At 43.8% G+C, this 25,758-nt stretch overlaps 1 protein-coding gene across 1 annotated transcript in view; it reads left to right on the top strand.

Annotated features, from left to right (window-relative positions):
- The window catches only part of LOC147693576 (solute carrier organic anion transporter family member 2B1-like), a 426,250-nt gene that overhangs the window by 379,940 nt on the left and 20,552 nt on the right, over window positions 1-25,758 (top strand). The window contains exon 14 of the mRNA XM_086933806.1: window positions 927-1,047. Within this exon, the coding sequence (XP_086789932.1) occupies window positions 927-1,047 (121 nt within the window). The remainder of the gene's footprint in view (window positions 1-926; window positions 1,048-25,758) is intronic.

Genomic DNA, 25,758 nt, shown 5'->3' with positions numbered 1-25,758 from the left:
ACTTTAGTGCCAGCGTTAGGGAACATGCAGGGATGTGCTGTACCATTGCAATTTGGGACATCATTGCATTTTCGGAATAAAATTTAAAATAGAAAAAACTAATCTATAAATACAGGATGAATACTTTGTAAAGAAATGATATAATGTGCAGAAACATAAAAAACAACAAAGAATTTTCATGCTGTCATTGAACCCCGTGGGATGTGATGCATCCAAGTTTCTTATCCAAAATATTTCCCTTTGTATTAAAAGCTTATCTTCTGTGGCTGATACCTTTTAAAGTCTTGAATTCTCAGCTGGCTGATGTTATGTCTTAGTTCATTGAATTCCATGGCTGTATGTGATTTTTGGTTGTTGGTCCAAATGTTACTTTTTTCTCTGTAAGTCTCAATTTGATTTTACTCTCAGTTTTCTCAATCTATTGAAGCCCACATGTACATTTGAGTTCATACATGAAATTCAAGGTACAACAGGCAGGGAAGTTGTGAAGGTTTTTTCCATTGTGTGGATGGGTTACACTTTCTTTTCTGACAATATGGATGCGTTGTATGCAATTTACACACTGGTGTTTCCTACCCTATTTTCATTTAGTACATCAATTGCAGCTTTTTCTTTGGTCACCAATTTCTTTTGTTGTATTATTGAGCATTATTATGGAAAGATTAATTTGTCTTTGTAAAGTCTTTGAAATCCTCCTCACACCGTAGAATTTCTCATCTTTCTTTCAACTTCTTTTAATGTTGTTGCTAACTGTCAGGAATTTAGAAAGAAAGGTAAATGGTGTGTTATTTGATTTGTTTTCTTTTGCAATAAATTGTTGTTTCTCTTTGTTTATATTCTTTTTTTTTATGTTTGTTCAAGTGTATGCATGAATGAATTGTACTCTTTCAATATCCGGGTTTAACAAAAATGAAGTTTCATTTCAGCCTGGCTGCCTTGCCCGTCCTTGTATGGCCATGTCATCGATAGCACTTGTCTAATATGGGAAAGAAAATGTGACAATAATGCATCGTGTCGCTATTATGACAACACACTCCTCCGAAAAAGGTACAACTGTTCTCTTTCATTCGTTAATTGATATTCCTGTTTTTGTCAGTAGCTGTTATTGAGGTAGGGCTAACTGAAAAGATAAATAAGGATTCTGAGAGCAACGCATAAAGAGAATCAGGCATGTACTCCTGAAGGGTCACACACGGTAATGTGAGTATATAATTTCCAGATAAAGAAATGCTACTGGTAAGGAGCATTTTCACTTCCAAAGATTTTTGTTCTTAAAGACAAAGTTTTCTCCATGGAAGAACCCCTTCCACTGCAACCAACAAATGTATGGGGTGCTTCTCCCTATTCTCACCTGGAAAAAGGACACAATTAAGTTGTTAATGTTCGGCTAATTAATTTTGACACTCCCACTCTGACATGCCCAAAACTCACTGCAGTGAGTAGATCTTATCCCACAAAAAATTGCAATAGCAGAAACTCTTCAGTTTTTAAATATACATTTTCTGCCTGACTTAAACTGATTTTTCCCATAAATCAAGGTATTTCCACAACTACGTCCTACATAGATGTGCAAATGCTTTTAGGATTACAAAGAGCTCCAGATTCTGAAACCATTTGTTTAATAGGCAGATTGAATTCCTTTTAACCCAGAAATTTACAATTAGCCCTGATATGTTATACTGAAATGACAGCTTCAGCTGGATTGAAGACCTGACACCAAAAAAGCTGACAATTTACGCGCACACAGCCAAGGGAAATACTTGCTGCCTTTTTCCTTTTGTTCTTGGGAATTTTGGGACATTAGGAGCACTCGCTGTCAAATTGCCAAATATTTTTTTACATTACCTTTCCTGAAATTTTAAATATATAGCTGCTTACCTGCACATCATCTCGCTGCTTTAGCGAGAATAGAATAGAAAACCGGCGTTCTTCCTCAGTACCATCTTGTGTGTAGGGATTTGAGATTGGCTGCACTTCCTGGGTTGCGCTCTAGTGGTCGGGCACTTGCCTGCCTATTAAGAACAGGCAATGCAAGCGGGCAGTGCGCGCGCAGCGGGAGTGTCAATGGTGCGCCAGAGACAAGCCCATCTGCGCCCGTCTACATCCCGGTCGAGCACAGCACTAGCCACACTGCCTGTGGCAGTCAAAATCAGGGCAGTATCAAATATTCCAGGGAACAGTTACTTGCTATAGGTAAGAAGGATGAAGGGGGGATCTGCCCACTGCCTACTGCCACGGGTCACTGTAAAGGTACTTTAAACTGTGGAATGATTAATTGATGATCCCTGGTGAAACACTATCAGGAGGTGTCCGACATGTTAGAAAACATAGATTTGGACGTCCTCTTTTTAACAGAAACATGGACTAGTCTATTCTATTAAAATTATTTATACAGCGCACTATCACCATCGGTTTCTTGGTGCTCCTTGATAAAGATTGCAGTGATCCAGGAAGGGGATTAGTCATATGCCGCTTGAAAGAGCAGAGTTTTTAGGAGAGTACGAAAGCTATCGTGCTTTGGACAAAGACGGAGAGAGAGGGGTAGGGAGTTCCAGGTGGCGGGAGCCAGGACAGAGAAACTCAGGCCACCGTGCCTTTTTCTTTTAAATCTGGGGACCTCAAGGAGATTCAAAGATGCTGAGCGAAGAGCTCTGGGAGGAGTATGACGGGACAAGGTTGATGAGATGAACCTGGGAGCTGCATCCTCGAGGGCCTTAAAGGTGGTACATGCCAGTTTGAAGATGCAGCGTTTGGAAACAGGGAGCCAATGCAGACTACGGAGTAGGGGGGTGACGTGCTGGTGTTTGGGCTGGCAGAAAATCAGGCGGGCAGCTTGATTCTGCACCAACTGAAGTCGGTGGAGGTGACATGCAGGGATTCCTGCGTACAAAATGTTGGCGTAGTCGAGCCTGGAGGTGATGAGCGCAATGACGACCTGGGTCATGGCTTCTTTGTTAAGAAACCTGCTGATCTTGCGAATTCGCCTGAGGTGGAAGAAGCAGGCAGAAGTTACCGCGTTGATGTGAGGTCTCATTGATAAATCTTGGGAGATGATCACCCCCAGGCTTTTGACTGAGCTCACAGGAGTGGGTGCCGTCCCCTAGTACTGAGTCATTGGTACAAATGGACTTTGCTTGCCCAGATAGATAAGATAAACCAAGGACTGTTGGGAGAGGAAGGGGGTTGGGGTGATTTGTAAGGAAAATTTTAATTTTTCACCTTTACAAGTAGACGATGTTACTGGGATTGAACGGTTGGGCTTTTCATTGCAAGAGGCTAAAGGTAGCCTCTAGGTCTGTTATAGACCCCCAAGCGCAGGAACCCAGTATCAAGATCTGTTCAACTCCATCACTGACCTGAGCCTAACCATTCGAGAATAATTATACTAGGGAATTTAACTTATGGGATAACGGCAGCCTAGATAAACCATTTGAGATACCTAAGGTACACTTGTGAGAACGTTAATTTACATCAAATGGTTTCAGAACTGACTAGTCAAGGAGGACATGTTTTAGATCTCCTGTTAGCGAACCAGGCCGAGACTGAGGTGGTCGATGTTCTGCCTCAAAGCTGGACCGACCATTCTTTAATCTATTTCCATATTATGACACCTAGTTCAGAGGGTAATAATAACAATTCATCGACCTATCGAAAAGGAAGGGAATGGGCCAAGCTGGTGAAAAATAGAACACTGCCAATCAGATCAGAATCTTTTTACTCCCTCTGCCCCTGTATGCGAAAATAATCAGATTTACTGTAATTATATAGCAGGAACCCTGGATTTAATAGCTCCAGTAAAACGTATCAAAAACTGGAAAACAATCTCTGCTTCCTGGTACAATGATGATTTAAAACAGCTACGGGCAGCATGCAAAAAGCCTGAGAGGAAATGGAGGAGGGCCTATCTAGATTCAGATAAGAAAGCCTTGAAATCGGTACAGGCCCAGTACAAGGAATCTATTGTCAGGGCCAAAGCAGACCGTTATGCTAAAACCATACTGCAAGCTCCAAATAGCACAAAAGTGCTTTTTAATATTTTTAGGGATTTATCTAGTCCTGCTTGTACGAACAATGAGGTGGTCACATCGCAGAAACTCTGCGATGAGATTGCTATTTTCTTCGAGAAAAAAGTATCTAAAATTGTTGGACAACTACATCATGACGGCCCAGATGATTTAGCCTGGATGTCAGATACAGATTCCCAAATAAATACATCATTGAATATCTTCCATGCCCCCAAGGAGGATTCCTTTAACCAGCTGGCTCAAAGTATATCCTCGGGCTCCCCGTTAGATCCTCTTCCAAATATAATCTGGAAAATGACCAGACCGATCTCCCTACTGCCATACCCTATTAAAATCTTAGAGAAGGTAGTTAGTAAAATTCTATCGTGCTACCTGGAAGATAATTCCCTGCTGGACAAGGATCAATATGGCTTCCGCCCGGGACAGGGTACCGAGACTGCTTTGGCAACCGTAATGAACAATCTACGAATGTGTGCTGACAATGGGAATCCTTCTGTCCTAGTGTTACTGGACATGTCAGCCGCATTTGATACGGTGAGCCATACTGTGTTAGTGGAGAGACTGAAAGGTATAGGGGTTAAAGGACGGGCCCTGCAGTGGTTACTATCTTACCTGTCAGAAAGACAACAGGCTGTGTCTCTGACGCCGTTCACCTCAGGCATGTCCCCAGTACATCATGGGGTGCGACAGGGCTCGGCCAGTAGCCCAATTCTTTTCAACATCTATCTACGCCCTCTATTCCCCATTATTAAATCTTATTGGGTAGACCTGGTCAACTATGCAGATTATACCCAACTGGTTTTTTCCCTGGAGGAGAAACAAGCGGTATCTATGGACACCTTCCAGGAGTGTACGCGCCAGACTGCTGGTTGGCTGGCAAAAAACTTCCCTACAGTTTAATGGGGGTAAAACAGAGGTGGTGTATTGTCATGCCACTATAATGTCTCGTCATCTATCGGTGGAGTTCAAATTCACCCCCGAGGATAAATCCCTGATTCCGGCTAAAGTGGTGCTTAATCTGGGGGTTATGGCGGATGGAAATCTTCAAATGGACTTGCAAGCCAATAAAATGGCCAGCGTTTGCTTCACCCTGCTGCGTATGCTACAGAAGGCTCTTCCGCTACTTCCAAAGGACACTCGATCCCTCGTGGTGAGGAATGTAATCCTGAGTAGGCTGGATTACTGATTACTGCAACCTCCTGTACCTGGGTCGCCACAATATATTGTGCAGGGGTTGCAGAGAGTTCAGTCTATGTTAATGTTAATGTTAGGTGGTGTTTTGTATAGCGCTTGGCTACTCCGAAGAGTGTCCTGGGGCTTTATGACCTACAACAGAAGCAGAAAGGGCAAACAAAAGGAAGAGAGGGTCTACTGAATGAATAGCCAGGATTTCAAGTCCTTTCTAAAAGCCAACAGATTGAAATTCTGGCGCAGAGCAATAGGCAGGGTGTTCCAAAGCTGGGGCGCCAGGCGCTTGAAAGACCGGCCCCCAGTTCGAGCTCTTCTTATAACTGGGACCACAGCAAGAGACTGCGACGCTGACCTCAGAGATCTAGCTGGGAGATAGAAGGCCAGCCGTTTTTGAATATATTTGGCCCCAGAGGCATGAAAATCCTTGTGGGCCAGAGTAAGTGCCTTAAAAATTATCCGTTTACGGATAGGCAGCCAATGCAAAGACCGCAAGAGGTCAGATGATTTAGTTCGGCTAGATAAACCAAAAATGGCCCGTGCAGCCGAATTTTTAGACCACTTGCAACAGTTGCAGAAGGTACTCTGGCAGGCCCAGGTAAAGGACGTTGGCATAGTCCAATTGCGACCCGATAAGGGCCTGCGCCGTGATTTTCCTATGCTCCAACGGAAGCAAAGGGAGAAACTTCTGGAGCATCCTCAGAAAGCCGAAGCATGTTCCAGCTAAGCCGAGAATCTAAGGCTTCAGTGTCAGGCCATTATCGACTTTCACACCGAGGTTCTTGGCTATCGTGGAAGCGGCCGATGGTGGGAACATATCAGCAGGCCACCAGTCCTGCCAGCTCGGAGCAGACCGACAGCCAAAAAAGAGCACCTCAGACTTATCTGAGTTGCAATTGAGGCTGTTCTGCTGGAACCATTTAAAGACAGCCCCTAGGCACCCCCGGATGCTCTCTCTGTCGAAATCCGATCCATTCCCGCAAGTGAAAAGGAGCTGGGTGTCGTCGGCATATGATACGATCTGGGCCCCATGCGACTCCGCCAGTGCCGCCAGAGGGGTCATGAAGATGTTAAACAGAGTAGGGCTCAAAACAGAGCCCTGGGGGACTCCAACTTCCAATGCCGGCACTACAGCGGAAAAAGGGGGGCCCAGACCGTTTGACAGCGGCCCGCTAGAAAGGATCTGAACGAGCTGAACACCCTCATGGGGGACGGTGTCAAAGGCCACCGACAGGTCGAGCATCACCAGCATAGCCTTGCCACCTCCATCCAATACCTCCTTGATTGCCTCCGTAACTTCCAATAGAGCCGTCTCGGTGCTCAGATTGGTACGGAAGCCGGATTGTGTAGAGTGTAATAGGTTGTGTGTTTCAAGGAAATTGGAAAGGGATGTGTGGACATGTTTCTCCACAATTTTGGCCAAGGCCGGCAGAGGGGAGATAGGCCTGTAATTGGCGTAGACCTCAGGATCCAGTCCCGGCTTTTTAAGTAATGGAATAACCATCGCCTGCTTCCAAACTGAAGGGACCACACCAGTACTAAGAGAAAGATTCAGCAGTGGATTGAAAAGGGGATTTATAACCTCCACCATTCTAGCTAAAAACTTGGCTGGGCAAGGATCAAGTGGAGAGTCCGATTTTAATTTAGCTAAGAGCTCCAAAGATGTACTTACAGGTAAAGGTGGGAAATTGGAAAGAGAGGGCTCAAAGCTAAGTCCAAACCCCACCTGGGCACTCACAATAGTGCCTGCCACTTCCCCGGCTGATACAAAGGAGTTCTGAATGGTCTTAATCTTGGTGGTGAAGAAATTGGCCAGTGCGGTCACCCAGGATTCTGAGTGCGCACATACCGGAGTATTCATTCTGGGGGCAGTGAATTCCCTTACAATAGTAAATATCTCTTTACAAGAGTTGGTGGCATCCTCAATTCTCTTAGAAAAATAAGATTTCTTTTCAAGCAGAATGTCTTGATGGTAGGCTTTGATAGAGGCTTTGTACGCCAGTTTGGCAGTGATGTCATACTGCCGGCGCCAGGCCCTCTCTGCGACCTTACACTGCCGCCGTGTCAGAGCCAATGCTTCCGTGAACCAAGGAGCAGAGGCACGTTTAGTAGATTTACGGGGTGCAATTTCAGGGGCAAGATCTTCTAGCCTATCAAAAAGCCAAGTCTGCATAGAGGCCAGATCCCTTTCTAAATCCCCAAACATCGGGCAAGGGTGAAGCAGACATGCCTGGGCCAACATTTCAGGGGTCACATGGTGATAGGCCCATGGGGTATGACATTGGCTTGAAAGAGTATTACATGGTGGTTTGTTAATGCCTAGGATGCAGAATTTGATCAAATAATGGTCCGACCACAGCACCGGTGAAAGAAAAAGCATATCAATAGGGGCGGTGGCAGCAAATCTGGTGCTAAACAGACAGCGCAGGTCCTCTACGACTTTGATCTACGACGTGAGTGATCTTCATTGGCTCCCTATCAAAGAGAGAATTTGTTTTAAATCTCTCTGCATCGTATACAGGGCAGCACATGGTCAGGGTCCTGTCCCCCATGCAGGAGATGTTCGCCTGGTATAATCCTGGGAGGCAGCTCCGCTCTTCTAACATAAATCTGATAACAACCACCAGATTTAAGAGATCTCCGATGGGGGGCAGAGCCTTTGGTGTGACTGCCTCACGTGTATGGAATGAGTTATCTCTGGACCTTAGACAGACCAGTTCCCTGACATGCTTTAGGAAGAGCCTGAAAACGTGGCTATTTCCAAAAGGTGATCTTTAGATTTCTCATTGACAATTGATTCTGCTTTGTGGTGTCTACCCGACAATCCAAGCACCAGGATACCCGTAGGGTGGTAGTTTTGCGCTATATAAGTGTTGAATTCAATTCAATTCAATTCAAAATATGGACTGATATTATGTAGAGGGATTTGTTTCACTTTGATCCATGGGGAATACAGAGGCAACAGACAAGCTTTCTAATCGATAAATATTGATTGAACGTTTCATGCTGCCAACTGCATCACCTCTAGGCACCTCTGTTTTATATTTCCAGACTTATAGGCAGAAATGTAATTACATTATTTCAGCATCATGTAAATTGGTCAAAGGTAAGGCTGGAATTTAATTTGAGGGTTCCTCTATGAGAGCCCGAGCAAGGAGGGTATGGGTGTGGGACAATGCTGACGGCCGGCTGAAAGCACCGTAACCACACTCCCTTCCTTCTTCGTTGCCGATGCAGGGCCGGAACAGACGTCAGACGCGGACTCAAACGGACCTGAATGCGGGAGACTGTCGAGCTCCGCAAAAATTTCAGTGGGAGCCGGGAAACACCTCCGACGCGAGGCAATACTTAGAGGCAGGAGTCTTCTATGGGTGCTCACATCTACTGTCACATTTCCAGCCGTATATCATCCTGAACTGGCTTACAGGCTATTTTCAATATCCTCTGGCTGCTTTCTCCTGCACTGCTGCTTGGACTTCTGAGGACTGTAGTTTCTCAGGCTTCTGCTTCCGGACGAATTTTTGCTGCCCGATCCACCAGGTTTCTCGCCAAGAAGGGGTAAGTGTATGTATTATCCTTACCCACTGGTTTACGGGAGTCCACCCATGCTTCTTGGCTGAGGGTTGCTGGGTGGGTCTTTGGCAGCAACTTTCTGGTTGTTTGGATAAGCGATCTATGCCACAACCACATTATGCAAAATCTAGATAAAGGAGCTAAAAGCACAACAACAGTCCACACTGATTCCCCAAGCCTAGGCCAGAGGGTGAAAAAGCGAGTTGGCCAAGCCGCCGCTAGCGCAAACCGCGCTGCGGCCCCCAGGAAGCATCTCAACTTAACTACTGAAACTGCTGAAATGGCAAGCCTAGAGGCTATGAATCAAGATATCATAAATGGGGGGGTCCTCTGCAGACTTGTATTCGAGCCTAAGCCTTTGTTCTATTGTAGGGACATCCATGCTATCAGATTCCACTAACATGAAGACACCAACATTACCTGGCTTAGCTGGAGCATACAAGGATCTAAACAAATATCCTTTGTTATTCAATGTTGAGTACAACCTGCCATCAGAGGAGCAGGCAGTGACAGGAAATGAGCCTCCCCCAATCAACAATCCTATAGACAACCCTTCGGCTCTGGAAACAGGCGGGAGTCTGTAAGATCCTTTAGACTGTGACCAATCTTTCCTACCTTCCTCTGCTCTACAGGGGCCATTCTCTGGGGTGGGTCCTCACCCTCATCAGATCTACCTACTCCTGTGATCCCTACTTTGTACATCCCAGCTGAGCATACATCTTCTTCTGGAGGGAGTTCTTGGTTGGATCGTTCTTCTCCTGAGGAATCTGTCCGACCTGCCTCAGTTGAAGCCATGCTCTCTACGCAGCCTTCACAGCCCAAAGGCATGCCAGAAGTATCTCAAGACAATCTCATACAGGAAAATAGATCATTTTCCATGCAATGGGACACCAAGAGCCTCCTCACCTGATCTTGGATGAGATACAAGAGCTGAAAGCCTTTAAATCTGCTGAAATAGCTGCAATACATGTTTGTTTATCCAAAATTCAGGAAAGCATGTCCCAGGTACCGCTGCGGCTGCTTGAGGCCGAGACGAGGATCTCGCAGCTGGATGACCAAGTCTTAACTATGAATAGTAAAGTTGCCATCTTCCAAAGCCAGAAAGCAACTTAAGATCATTCCGAGCGCTCAAATCTTCAGATTTTGGGTATCCCAAATGCCTTAAGGGATAGAAGACTCTACAGTGGGTAGACTCATTCATCAAAAAAAATGTCCTCCCAGAGATTAATGCCAATCTTACTCTCATGCGAGCACACAGGGTGCCTACCTATCTCCCTCCTAATCCTAAATTCCCTTGAACTATGTTGGTTAACTTTGGGGATTATAGGGTTAAGGAACAAATCCTACCAAAGGCAGTTCACCTCAACAGAAGTTCCACTTTGCCGCATCTTCCCTGACATGTCAGCTTCGGCAGCCAAAAGGCAGAAGGAATTTGTAAAAATGCTGCACTTATTTAAGGTACAGGGGGCACAGGCCATGATCGCCCAACAGAGCAAGTTGAAAGTGTTAGTCAAAGGACGATTCCACGTGTTTTGTAATGTTCCGGAAGCACAGGAACTATTGCAACAAATATCTATGAGGCATTCCTAAATGCCTGTACATTTTTCAGTCTCAAGATATGATATTACGTTAATGTTATGCTTTTCAATTTGCTCTCAAAATGTTTTGAATATGTTTTGTATTGCTTTTGGTTCTTTATTTTTTTGTTTTGAAGGAAGGGGGGGTAGGGAGGCCGGGGGAATTAGGCATTAGGCACCAAGTCATAGTTCCAGTTAAGAGGGAGGGGAGAAGCTTGTCAGATGTGAGCAGAGACAGCGGTTTGCTCATAGTGGCTGCTGGTGTTGGGTGTGGTCATGAGGGTGGAAAAGGGAGCATGGGGAAAAAACAAAATCAATTTTTTAAATCCATACACATATATATTCATTTTGTATCAACAGAATCATATCCTGTCAGCTCCCAAATGGGGCCATTTACCATTGTCATTGCCATAGTTTTTCCGTATACTTTTTATTAATCCTATTAAGGCTGCTAATCATCTTCTCTATTGTAAATGGCTTGAAAAGGAAATTCTGAGAGTGGCTTCTTTTAACGTTAATGGTCTTAATAACAAAAAGAAAATGAAGACAATTGAGGCGTGGATGAAGACCAGAAACCCATATACCTGCAGGGAAGCTACCAGACTTTTCTATGTTTAGATCCTGGGCAGCCTAAAGAGGGTTTTCCTCATCTTCAGTGTCCCATCGGGGCACAGCACCATTTTTCAGTAAAAGACTTCAGGAGGAAGTTGTTCATTTTGCAAATGATCAGAGCGGACAGTGGTGTAGGCCACCTGTAACTTAGCAGTACAAAAGGGGGTCTGAACTGGGGTGGCAGAGTGGGCTAAAGAACAGTGATGGATTAAACCTAGATCTTTTGACTGGGTGTGAGTGTTTGATTGATTCAGATGCTCCGTCCTTCACCACCCCCTTTTGTACCACCTGTAACTTAGGGCACAGACTTATAATTTTCACCAGTATATATGCCCCAGTCGAGGATATTCCACCGCAGTATGAGGAATTTTTTTTCAATCCCTAATTCAAGTACCCGGCGATCTGATATTAGGGGGGATTTTGATTTCTTGATGAATCCTAGAATCGACTCCTCTGCTTTGTCCAAAAAACTGCTGACATCTAAAGCTTTAAGAGTTATACAAAACTATGGCTCGACCCTAGACATATTGGATCCTTGGAGGGTGGCATTCCCAACTATGATCGCAATCCTGTTGGTCAAGCAGATTTCATACCTCATCACGCATCAATTTTTTTCTTATTTCTAGGAGTTTCAGCCAGCAGAGAATCCTTTAGAATCGATTCTCAGGTCATGCAATGTTGGTTCTTGAGTTACAGTTAGGGGATTACATTAGGACCCCTAAAAGATGGATGCTTAATTGGCAAAATCTATCAGAAGAAAATTGGGTGCTCTTTATTGAAACGGAGATGAAAGAATTTCTCATGCGAAACCATGACTCTGCACCCTGATATGTGGTTTGGGACTCACTCAAGGCTTTTATTCGAGGGCTGGCCATCGGAAAAGATGTGGATAATCTTAGGAAAGCTGAGGGAGAAAATCGATCACTAGAGCAGACAGTACAAAGGTCTCTTGAAGCATTTCTTAGCCGCCCCACAGTTTCTAACCCCTTGATCAGGCTAAACGGGATCTTAGCAAAAGGTATTATCTTAAGAGTTAATCCTTTCACCTGCACAATAGACAAAAAATGTATGAAGAATGTAATTATACTGGTAGGTCCAGATAACTGCATTAAAATGTCCTTCAACTGCTTCCCATTCTGACGACCCGGTAAAAATAGGTGATATAATGCTCCAACATTATAGGTCTATATACGGCCTCTGTTTGGCATTCCAGACATTCCTCGAATTCCAGAATGTACCAGTGAGGCGTGCTGAGAAGTGCACACTTCACCGGTACCGTCAGCGGAGCAGCAAGCAGGGAAATCATCAGAGTTTTTGCAGTGAGGCGGACAAGGAGATTTAGTTTTCTTTGTGACCCCTTTTCCGAAGTTAAACAGATTGTTTAATCAGTCAGAATTTCAGAAGTTCAAGGTCAGAGAGAGAATAGAAGAAAAGACGGAGTCAGAGAAAAGACGTTTATTTTACAGTGAGGAGTTGGTGGGAGGTTACATGCTTGGTGAACAGGATATCATTTTTGTCAGCTCACAATTGTTTTTGAAACCTGAGAAGCACCAGAGTGTTTATTTGGGAAAATAGTTTTGACAGAACAACCACAGAATTGACATTGTTATCTAGCGTGGTTAGCGCTTACCGGAGAGTGGTTCATTATTCAGGCTAGCGCTCAGGAAAACCAGTTTAGCTCAGTTATATTCGACTTACATGTAGAAGAAAAGGAAAAGAAAAAGACTACAGTGAGGAAGAATACTTCAGTAATATAACAAGACAAGACACAAATATACACAAATACTCACCAGTAAATTCCAGAACCCCAGTGATACGAAGCTTCAGCAAATAGGCAGATGAGAGGTCACGGAAAGAAAGAGAATTAATGAGTTTAAAAGAAGTTAGGAGACAGGAAGGGCAAATCATTTTGTATACAATTAATCTATTTCAGAGAGGAAGATTTTCCAATTAAAAAGAAAAAAAAAAGAATAGCTGAAGCAATAGAAGAGGAGCACAGGCTCTTAACTAATCGGGTAGGTTACAGTGAGCAAGGAAAAATAAGAACAAGGCTAAGGAGAAGTTGAGTGAATAGTAATAACCCATTTGTTTGCAGCTACTCAGTGACAAGCCAGAAGAAGACCATAGAGGTTAGAAGACAGAAGACACTGAGGGGTTCCGAGTAGCCAAAGAAGACGGGCGCAGTCTCTTCTCTGTACAATTCCCCTTCCCCCGTCGCCATCCACTTGGCCACACGCAGTGGTGAATTGCGTGGGCTGGGGGATAGTGGCGAGGAATTGGGTAAACAGGCAACGTTCTGCTCCTGCGCAAGACAATTGGAATTGAGAAGCTCCTCTGACAGAGTGAAGTGCCCAAGTATATATTGCGCCTGAGCAGAATGGCTGAAGGATTAGATTTTAAGAGATTAGGTGAAATTCTGGAAGGGCTACAGAAGGAATTAGTGGCAGTCCAGGAGGGTAACCGAGATCTTAGACAAGAATTACTCACCTCAAAAAAGGAGACCTCAGATTTAAACCTAAAAGTAAACAGCCTAGCATCAGGAATTAGTTTTAAGGTGTGAACAGAACAGGGAAATTATGGGGAAGATACCACTACCACCACAACATCAAAGTCTACTACACAGGTCATACACTCTCTATCCCCGGTCATCCCTTTGGCATAACCTGAGAGATTCAATGGGGATCCCCAGAAGGCACGGGTATTTCTGACACAATGTACTTTACATTTTATGTGCCGACCAGCGTTATTTCCTGATGTGCAGTCGCGAGTGGCGTACATACTGTCGTATCTTAGTGGTGACGCAGCGGCATGGTCCATGCCCTTAGTGTCAAGAAAAGATCCAGTGTTGTATGATATCGAGGAATTTAAAAAGGAATTTCTGCGCATCTTCGACAGACGCAAGGCTGCGCAAGCTACGGATAATGAGTTGTTAGAAATCAGACAAGGAAATCGAGATTTGATTGCATATTTGGCACAGTTCAACAAATTGGTGGTGGAAACAAATTGGCCAGAGAATAAGAGAGCGGCAGTGTTTTATCGCGGTTTGCGAGATGAATTGAAGGATGCCTTGGCCCAAGTACCAAATAGACCCACCGAAATTTCAGCTCTAATCGATTTGGTGTTGGAGATCGATTTCCGGCAGAGCGAGCATTGTGGTGAGAAGCGACGAGATTATAGGATTGCAACTCCCAGATTTGATCGAGCCAGATCTGAAAATCCAAGAGGAAATGAAGCTTCGCAAGGAAGTGAACCAATGCAAATAGGAACAATTGGTAGACCCTTATCCAAAGAAGAGAAGGATAGAAGGCGAATTAATAAGCAGTGTTTATATTGTGGAGCAGTAGGGCATGTCTGAAAAAACCCAAACAGAAGCCGGCGGAAAACGCGCAGCACCACCAGTAACAGGAGTTGGGCTGGTAGTTGCAGAGGAGGAAACAACTCCAAGGCTTCATTCGTTGGCAAACACATTACAGTCGGCATCTCCTCATTTGGTGCTCTTGGTAACCCTACAATTTCGAGAAATAATCTTGAGCCAAGTCACAGTAATGGTGGACTCAGGAGCTACTGGTAACTTTTGTGACCAAAATTTAGCCAGACGAGTTGGTTTAAGAGCAATTTTGAAAGACAAAAGTGAGCCAGTAAGAGCGGTGGATGTTACCAACTATCTTCAGAGCCCATAACCAGTCACACAGAATTGGTCAAGATAACTACAGAGGAAAGACATAGTGAGCAGCTACATATCAATCTCATTGATGCACCGCAATTTCAGTTAATACTGGGATTGCCGTGGCCACGGAGCACAATCCAACTATAGACTGGAGTGCCAGAACAATTACTTTGGATTCCCAGTACTGTAAGGAACAGTGTTTTACGAGCATCGAAAAGACGTGGAAGAAACCCCCGCAAGATTGTTGTGTCAAGTGGGAAGAACAATTTGTGTGATCCAAACGCAAGAACTGCCCGTAATCTACAAGGATTTCTTGGAGGTTTTTCAGTGAAGTTGAGGCGGAGAAATTGCCTCCACACCGGGAGTTTGATTGTAGAATAGACTTGGAGCCAGGATCTAATTTACCGTGTAGTCGTATATATGCACTCACAGAAAAAGAGGATCGCCATTTGAAAGAGTATTTGCAAAAGTACCTAGAAAATGGCTTTATCCGTCCTTCCCAGTTACCTGTGTCATCACCCCTATTTTTCATTTCAAAGAAGGATGGCAGTCTTAGCTTGTGTATCGATTACAGAGCAATCAATCGCATCACCATTAAGAACCGGTACCCCTTATCATTAATCTTTGTATTGTTGGATCAGGTTAAGCAGGCACAAATCTAAACTAAGCTGGATTTGCGGGGAGCTTATCATTTGGTTCGGGTACGGAAGGGTGATGAGTGGAAGACCTCTTTTCGAACCAAATGCGGCTTGTATGAATACCAGGTAATGCCTTATGGTTTGTGCAATGCTCCGGCTTCTTTTCTTTACTTTATTAATGACGTGCTGAAGGAATACCTAGATCAGAGCATCATTGTGTACATAGATGACATTCTGATCTATTCCAGTTCTGAGGAAGAGCATGTGAGGCATGTGAAAGGAGTGTTACAGCAATTAAGAGAGAATAACTTATTTGTAAAACTTGAGAAATGTGCCTTTCATGTGGATACTGTGGAGTTTCTGGGCTTCGTATTGTCTCCCAAGGGAATAACTATGGATGAAAGAAAGGTGCAGGCAGTAAATGAGTGGGAATCCCCGAAGACAGTGAAAGAGGTGCAAAGCTTCATAGGGTTTGCCAACTTCTATCGGAGATTCATTCAAGATTTTTCCAAGAAAGTGCTTTAACTAAACTTCTAAAGAAAGGAGTTAAGTTTTCCTGGACAGAAGAAGCAGAAAAGGTTTTTGCAGATTTAAAGAGTGACTTCACCACAGCGCCAATACTACTTCATCCTGATCCTACAGAACCATTTTATGTGGAAACGGACGCCTCCAATTTGGCTTTGGGAGGAGTGCTTTCTCAACGCCATAAGACTACCGGTCAACTGCATCCTGTGGCTTTTTGCTCTTGCAAGTTAACACACGCGGAGGTTAATTACACCATCACAGAGAAAGAACTGTTAGCCATCAAAGATGCTTTTAAAGAGTGGCGTCATTATCTGTTAGGCGCCCAGCATACTGTGACGGTTTACACTGATCATCAAAACTTGAAGTTTTTTAAGTCAGCAAGAACCCTTACGCCCAGGCAGTTGCGCTGGTCCTTATATTTTGAAGATTATGATTTTGTAATCACGTATCGACCAGGAGCATAGAATGGCAAAGGGGATGCTTTATCTCGGCTTGGTAATCAAGACGTTCCAGAAATCACTCAAGATCAAAACATCATAGCCGAGGAGCGAATTATTAGATCTGTGCTTCATGGGGGCATAGATGAGTCGCAGCAGCAGACGATGGGCGAGGATGAACTTCAGATTTGGGTACAACAGGATCCTTGCCGAGAACTTTGAGACAATCTGCCCTACCACAATGGGGCCTTATATTTACCGACTTTAGAACTCCAAAAGAAGACCTTGTATGAGTGTCATGATCATCCTTTGGCAGGACACAAGGGAACACGGAAGACCGAAGAGTTAGTGAAACTGAGTTTTTGGTGGCCAAATATGACCCAGGAGATTCGGCAGTATGTCGCCACTTGTGAGACTTGTGCTAGAGGAAAGTCAGAAAGAATGGCCCCAAAGGGACCCTTGCAGCCTTTGCTCCCACCCTCGGGTCCATGGCACACAGTGACAGTGGATTTGATTGTGGAATTACCCTCCAGTCAGGGATATGACACTATATTTGTTTGTGTTGATGCTTTTACCAAGCTGGCCCATTGTGTCCCTTTGAAAGGGGTGCCAACGGCTAAAGAACTAGTCCAGCACTTTAGTCAAGCCGTAGTTAGAGCTCATGGCATACCAAAGGTTTTGATCTCAGACAGGGGGTCCCAGTTCCTATCTCATTTATGAAGGGCTTTTACTAAGAAACTGGGAATAGAGGCCAGATATTCTCCAAGCTATCACCCAGAAACTGAAGGTCAAACAGAGAGGACAAACCAGGAACTGGAACAGTACCTTATATTATGTCTACTAAATCATGAGGGAGATTGGCCAGAGTACCTGTGGACAGCAGAGTTTGCTCATAACAATGCTCAGAATGTGTCCACTGGATATTCCCCCTTTTTCCTCAACTCAGGTAGACATCCACATTCCACTATCAGTTTCCAGCAGGTGGAGGTCCCAGCAGTAAAAGACTTAGTACATAACATCACTCAGGTACACCAGTCAGCTTTGCGAAATCTCACACAGTCCAAGAAGGAGTATAAGAGGTATGCAGATAAGAAAAGGAGGCAGGGCCCAGAACTCGGAGCAGGAGATAAGGTTTGGTTAGGCACAAAGAATTTATGGCTGAAAGGGAATCGTAAGTTTCAACCAAGGTTCATTGGGCCATATGAGATTAAGGAACAAACGGGTCCCGTGACTTATCAGTTGAAAATACCCAAGACATTACACATACATCCAGTGTTTCATGTTTCTTTGTTAAAAAAGGTTTCCAAGGATCTTAGATTAGGGAAGAAACCTGAACTAGTAAAAATAGAAGTTGGTGAGGAATTTGAAGTGAAGGAGATTATGGACACCAAGATCAGGAAGGGACAGCAGTACTACCTCCTAGATTGGAAAGGGTATGGTCCTGAGGAGAGGTCTTGGGAACTGAGTTCAGATGTAAATGCACCCAGGTTAATTAGGAACTTTCATAAAAAAATTCCCCAACAAACCAAGATTGGAAGGATCCCCCTTGCGGAGGGGTACAGTCAGGAACCAGACTAGCAAGGCACAGCGGCGGCGTTTTCAGGTCTGTTTCCGTCCCCGTGTGCATTCTACTAGTAGAGAGCAGGCAGAGGTCAATTCCAACATGGCCACCACGCTGACCCGAGGAGAGAGTCTGTTTGGCATTTCAGACATTCCTCGAATTCCAGAATGTACCGGTGAGGCGCGCTGAGAAGTGCGCACTTCACCGGTACCGTCAGCGGAGCAGCAAGCAGGGAAATCGTCTGAGTTTTTGCAGTGAGGCGGACGAGGAGATTTAGTTTTCTTTGTGACCCCTTTTCCGAGGTTAATCAGATTGTTTAATCAGTCGGAATTTCAGAAGTTTAAGGTCAGAGAGAGAATAGAAGAAAAGACGGATTCAGAGAAAAGACGTTTATTTTACAGAGAGGAGTTGGTGGGAGGTTACATGCTTGGTGAACAGGATATCATTTTTGTCAGCGCAACAATTGTTTGTGAAACCTGAGCAGCACCAGTGTGTTTATTTGGGAAAATAGTTTTTGACAGAACAACCACAGAATTGACATTGTTATCTAGCGTGGTTAGCACTTACCGGAGAGTGTTTCATTATTCAGGCTGGCGCTCAGGAAAACCAGTTTAGCTCAGTTATATTCGACTTACATCTAGAAGAAAAGGAAAGGAAAAAGACTACAGTAAGGAAGAATACTTCAGTAATATAACAAGACAAGACACAAATATATAGAAATACTTACCAGTAAATTCCAGAACCCCAGTGAGACGAAGCTTCAGCAAATAGGCATGTGAGAGGTCACAGAAAGAAAGAGAATTAATACGTTTAAAAGAAGTTAGGAGACAGGAAGGGCAAATAATTTTGTATACAATTAATTTATTTCAGAGAAGAAGATTTGCCAATTAAAAAGAAAAAAAAAAAGAAAAGAATAGCTGAAGCAATAGACGTGGAGCACAGGCGCTTAACTAATCGGGTAGGTTACAGTGAGCAAGGAAAAATAAGAACAAGGCTAAGGAGAAGTTGAGTAAATAGTAATAACCCCCTTATTTTCAGGTACAGAGTGACAAGCCAGAAGAAGACCGTAGAGGTTAGAAGACAGAAGACACTGAGGGGTTCCGAGTAGCCGAAGAGGACGGGCGTAGTCTCTGCTCTGTCCAATTCCCCTTCCCCCGTTGCCGTCCACTTGTCCACACGCATTAGTAAATTGCGTGCGCTGGGGGATAGTGGTGAGGAATTGGGTAAACAGGCAACGTTCTGCTCCTGACATAATGTCGGTTAGCGACATTTCTCACGTTATTCTGGTGAGGAATGCCTACTTTGCATATCATTAGAGATGCAAAGCTGGGCGTTAAGGGAAAGGGCGCTGAGGCAAGAGAATACGCGCTAGTGTGTCTTTGCTGATAGTGCAACAGAATTATCGCTGCTTTTCACCCAAAACGGACGTTAAATCGGTGATAATTCTTTTGCGGCCCCTTGCTGATATGCTCCTTATTTTTTAGTATGGCAACTTTATAGAACTCCACTTTTTTATCGAAAATTTATGCCAACCAATCAGCACAGTGCTTCAGTTGCCTTAACCATCCTTCAGCCAATTGGGCACTCAGTATACTACAATTCCCCTTGATCCAGATGTTCTGTAATGATATTTTCTTTTATCTGGAATGTGAATGCTGTATTTTAATAGGATTAAGTACCTGGCTAATAACACTTGGCCTTGACCCAGACCTTCTTCTTCCAGATAAGCTTATCAAACTATTATATATTGCAATGGCTGTAGCTAGATCACTTCTGCTCCAAAGATGGCGATCAGATCTTATACCATCTGTCCATGAAAGGGTCTGAAAAATGAAGCTAGTTAAATAGAGCGAACAAGCCTATCATTATCATTATTGAGCAACATGAAATCTGGCTCTCCCCATGATCTTCTCCCTGCCAGACTGACAAACAACCTGAGCAGAATACTATGCCCAATCATTCGAAAAATCCTCAACCTCTCCTTTAAAGAAGGTAAACTTCCTCAGCAGTGGAAAGAGGCAGTAGTGAATCCGATACGCAAAAATACCACCTCTCCTTGGACGGAACTTTCCAACCTCCGTCCCATCTCTCTTCTGCCCCTCCTGAACAAGCTGGCTGAGAAATTTGTTAACACCCAGATTTCCAGTTTCATAGAGGCGACAGGGGGCCTGGACCAATCTCAATCTGGGTTCAGGCCCAACTACAGCACCAAATCAGCACTCCTCTCCGTGACCGATAACATCAAGATGTCACAGGATAGAGGAGGCTCGATGATTCTGGTGCTGTTAGACCTGTCGGCCGCTTTTGATACTGTGTCCCATAAAATCCTGTTGAGCCGGCTGCAGGGAGTGGGCATTGGAGGTCAAGCCCTTGCATGGTTGGAAAGTTTCTTCTCTGGACGCTCACAATCTGTCAGCCTGGGCCCCTACCGTTCCATCTCCAGGGCGCTCACGAAGGGGGTGCCACAGGGCTCATGCCTAAGCCCCACATTATTTAATGTGTATGTGGCCCCCCTTGCTTAGATTGTGAGGAAGTATGGATTCACTCCAGTGTCCTACGCCGACGACACTCAACTCCTCTACCATTTCCATGCCCTTAACTCTAATGTTAGGGAAAACTTTGCTGAAGGCATGAGGGCTGTTTCAAATTGGATGGCTTCCAACTGCCTCCAATACAATGTCGGGAAGACAGAGGTAATGCTCTTTGGGAAAGCTAGCATACTCTGGAAGACAGAGGTAATGCTCTTTGGGAAAGCTAGCATACTCTGGTCTCCCGACTGGTGGCCTCTGGACTTAGGACCAGTACCCTCCCCAAAACTGACTGTCAAAAATCTGGGTGTGAAACTGGACCAAAATCTAACCCTAAAAGAACACGCAAACGTGATTGCAGGAGCTTGTTTCCGCACCATTGGCCTGCTCAGACGAGTTTTCCCTCTCTTACCGGACACCTACAGAAAGACCCTTGTGCAGGCCCTGGTAATAAGTCGATTAGACTACTGTAACGGGCTCCTGATACTAGCTAACGAGGATGCCATTAATCGACTACAGGTGGTTCTGAACACGGCGGCCAGACTGATTCTGAACGCTCCCACAAGAACACCTTCTAGACCCATGCTGAGAGAACTTCACTGGCTCCCAATACGCCAACGTGTCAAATTTAAAATCTGCTGTACTGTCCATAAGTGCCTGTTTGGAAACGGCCCCAATTACTTAACCCAAAAACGACAGCTTTACAAACCGGACCGCGATCTGCGGTCAAGCAATCAACTTCTGTTAAAACCCCCTCTTATCAAAAGGACCAGACAAGGCGGCCAAGCTCTCTCCCTAGTGGGGCCGACCTTGTGGAACAATCTGCCCCTCAGCCTCAGACAGATCACAAATCACTTATCATTTAGAAAAAGGCTAAAAACCAACTTGTTGGTAGAGGAATAACTAACTGTAGTTCCACCACTGTAACCTCAGCTCATCTGTAATGCCCTTGTTTCTCACCATCTTAGCGAGCAAAGCGCGGAGATACCCCGATCGGGGTCGATTCTTGCGCTATACAAGAAATAAATAAATAAATAAATAAATAAATAAATATGCATTGCAAATTGGGGGACTTAAGAAGTTTGAGAGGATCTGGGCAGCGTATTTTGATTAAAGATTTCAAAATTCTGTGTATGTTTTACTTAATCTATTATGCAGCATTTGACATTTTCTTGTGATTTAGTTACATTATTGTATATAGGAAGATATAGTATTTTCCACATACTCGCTGATTTTTAGGTATATGCTTATGTTCCCATGGTTTAATCAATTGTTTAGTTTATATTTATGACCGGTAGTGGATACTCTTTTCTTTGTCCTTTGTACACTGGCTTAAATGTTTTACACAGTTTATCTTTTTGGATTTTAGGATTTACTCCTTCTTGGTAAAATTGTGCTATTTAACAACTTTTTATTACTATTGTCATACTTAATGAATTTTTAGAGATATATATTATGGATAAAAAATGTTTGTTATATGGATTTAAAAAAAAAAAAAGGCTTCCTCTATGAGATAAAATGTAGCCAGTACTAGGGCCCATATTTATAACACATGAAAGGACCAGAAGTGCAATATTTAACATTATTTGACGCATAGTGCAAGAGTGCCTACGTTATAGATAGGGGCGTTTTTGTGCGGGAATGGACACATTCTGGCATAAAACAATCCTGAAAGGCATTGTACTCTTTCTACGTGTGCTGCAGGCTGCATTTTATCTTTGGATTGGGTGGTTTTTTCTTAGCTTCTAAAACCTAATATGTTAAGTGCATTTGTATAGCACACAGTGAAGTCCGAACCATTTTCATAAAACCAAACATGTATGTCATTAGAATGGTAGCAAAATATATAATCTAGATGCAATGTTTTTGCATTAAACAACAGAACAAATGAAATACCCCTGAAACTGACATATTATACAAATCATTATGTTTTCATAAACAGGAGTTTTCAAAAAATGTATATTTTTTGTGTAACCGGAACCTCCAAATGTTTGACATTTATGCGAGTGTTATCCTCCGAGCTTAGTTGAACAGCGGATGGTCACAGCTTTTACATTACATTCCTAGCGGGTGGCCAATCTTAACCCATAGACCCATAGAGATACAAACATTCGAACAGGCAGTTTTTAAGGGCATTGATGAAATAGCGAATGATGTACAGAAACCATTCCAGAACATCACAAGATCTGAACAACTGGCCCTGAACGCTCTGAAAAATGACCATGATATAGTCATAAAGCCAGCCGACAAAGGCGGAGGGATTGTCCTCCTGACCAGTACAGGATATAACCAACAATGTATGGATCTACTGTCAAATGACAAATTTTACAAGATTCTCACAACAGACCCCACACCGAGATTCCAAAGGACCATCGCAATGATGATAGAAGAAGGAGAGACCAACAACTGGATTTCAAAGAAAGAAGGGGATTATCTGAGGACGACTACACCACGTACCCCTTACTTCAATTCATTACCAAAGACACACAAAAGACGGGTACCACCACATGGACGCCCAATTGGGTCCGGCATAGGTTCAATTCTTGAACCTCTTTCTGAATTTGCTGATCAGTACCTGCGACCACTTGTCCAGAAAACCCCTACATATCTTAAAGATACTAGGGACCTTTTGAACCATCTACAACACACCGATTACTCACCAGACACCATGCTCCTGGTGGGGTTCGATGTAGAAAGCCTGTATACCAGCTTACCACAGGAGAAAACTATGGAAACTCTCGAAAACATACTCTTTAATACTACCTGGTCGTACAAAACTCCCAGACATTTCGTTTTAGAATGCTGTCGACTGGCCCTTATGGAGAACTTCTTTCAATACAGAGACACCCTGTATTTACAATGCCACAAGACTTCGATGGGCAGTACATTTGCCCCTAGCGTGGCAGGGTTGTATGTGAGCACTTTTGAAGATACATATATCTTGAACCAAACTAACAACCCTTATCATCAATGTATACTGTTTTGGAAACGATACATTGACGATATTTTTGTCATTTGGAAAGGGGACCAACAAAACTTATCAGATTTCCACACATGGTTAAATCAACAGGATGACTGTCTACAGTTTACATACTCTGCAGACAAAAAGAGCATTAACTTTTTAGACGTAACCATCTATGCTGAAGCCAACACTCTCCAAACAAGGACTTTTTTCAAGACGACTGCAAAAAACAGCCTTTTGTCCTTTAACAGCTTCCACCCAAGACCCCTACGAGAAAACTTACCGTACAGCCAGTTCCTTAGGTTATGGCGCAACTGCAGTAACACTTCAGAATACAAATCACAAGCTAACGATCTCTGTAAAAAACTAGAAGCTCGAGACTACCCGAAAAAAATCATTGCCAACTGTAAGAAACGGGCTAGGAACCAGAATAGAGATGCACTACTGGAGAGCATTCCAAAAACACCGCAAGAGGAAATCCTAACATGTGTCACCAAGTACAGTCCAATCACAAACAACATTAAGAAGATTGTCAATAAAAATTGGCGCATACTGACATCAGGCAATCTCACCTGGCCAAAACCGAGGTTTGCAAACAAGAGGAGCAGGAATCTAAAAGACATTTTAGTCCATACTAGACCAGCCCCAAAAACACCAAGAGAAAATGTTTCTCTGTGGGGCAACCCAAAAGTGACAGGCCATTACCCATGCGGCTCGTGTTCTGTTTGTGGTCTCACAAGACCAACAAAAGAAATACAGCTCTTACCGAATTTTAAATGGACTTTGAACAACCATACCAACTGCAACACGACGCACGTTGTATACATGATCACATGCTCGTGCAAACTGAATTACATTGGGATGACATGCAGGAGAGCGAAGCAGAGAATATGTGAGCATAGGAGCAACGTAAAATGTAAGAAGAGCACCACAAAAATGGCCACTCACTATCTGGAAAAGGGCCACACTGTATTTGATCTGCAATGGGTGATTCTTGAAACCTTACCGAACAAAGATCACAATGCTGAGAGAACCCTATTCGAAAAGGAACAAAGATGGGTACATAGACTCAAGACTGACAGCGAAGGACTGAATGACAATATACCTTGGCTGCCTTTAGCAAGAAAATAATTATCCTGTAAGGAATCTGGAGTCGAAACCCTCCCCCAGCATCTCCATGACCTGAGAACACCATGATTTACACCTCACATTACTTCTATGCATTTATGGTAGTTACCTCAGGCCAGACATTATCGTATTAATTACGAACAATACACCATCGTGGTGGTTTAAAAACCTTCATGATCGCTGTAACATTTCATTGTTCCGAAAAACACCTAACACAGAGGTTTGTCCCAGGGATAAGATTAACGACAAAAACAACAGGAAGGAACAGCCCACAAATGCCATAACGCATTTATTTACAGCCTGCTGAACCCAGTCTCCCCTTTTTTCTAAAACCAACTAGGCGGCGATCTAAGAACTAATCTGTCTATGCCGGCGCCCTACTTAATATTCTTTGTAAAACCGTAGAGTATGAAAAATAACACTCCATTGTGTAAACACGATCTCCGTACCGGGAACCCCGGAACGAAAGACAACGCTCAATCACTATGGTTACATAAACAAAAGGATCAGACCAATAGGAGATCACCAGCAATACAGTCACCGCCCATTAAAAACGACCCGGAAGCAACACCAACTGCTTCCGGTTCGGTAAGAGCAGAACAGCGCGCACACAGGGAAGCTGAGGAACGGGCGCAATAGGTAGCGTGAGGATACACCACGAAAACGCCCTCTACAAAACCGCAAGTATTCAACAATGCCCCTTCTAATTGCTGGCTTATCCTTTCCTCCCCTTAGCCTATTCTAAGAGCTCTACCACCGAAGGGAGTGTGCATAATAATTGCGCGAGGTAAAGAAATGACCCGGGAAGCGGCGGTGTTATCAATGCTGCCAATCTTTCCACCCGCAGTAAAACTAATAAACACCTTGTAGCCTGTCTCAGTCACGTTGTATATCTCACATCAAGCCGAGTGCCTCACTTAAGGGGAATACGCACTGATAAGCGAGACCTACCCTATTCACTACGCCACCTGAGTGAACTTCACAGCATAATGAGTGACAAAATAGGCACAATCACTGCCGATAGCAACATTAGAATTGCACAGGTATTGCTACACAAACCAACATAGATCCACGTTCGTTTGCCAACACATGCATGCTGATTCACCCAGAAGCATGCCATAGTCAACTGCATGAGTAAGGAAAGTATAAGAGAGAGTTGACATTGCCATGAATGAAAACCGGTCTTGTAAAGTATTGCCATTTTTTAGTTGTTTATTGTCTATCAATTGATAGAAATAAGAAGCAATCACTGCTTAACGTGTGTCCCCCCACACCCCCCTCCCTGTATGCGTGTTGCAAACTTGTGTTTACTCGTTACAGGTACCATAAGACCTCCA

Source organism: Lissotriton vulgaris, chromosome 8 (assembly GCF_964263255.1).
Source record: "Lissotriton vulgaris chromosome 8, aLisVul1.2, whole genome shotgun sequence".
Lineage (NCBI taxonomy): Eukaryota > Metazoa > Chordata > Amphibia > Caudata > Salamandridae > Lissotriton > Lissotriton vulgaris.
The sequence above is the reverse complement of the archived record's forward strand: the minus strand, read 5'-3'. Positions and strand labels throughout refer to the sequence as shown.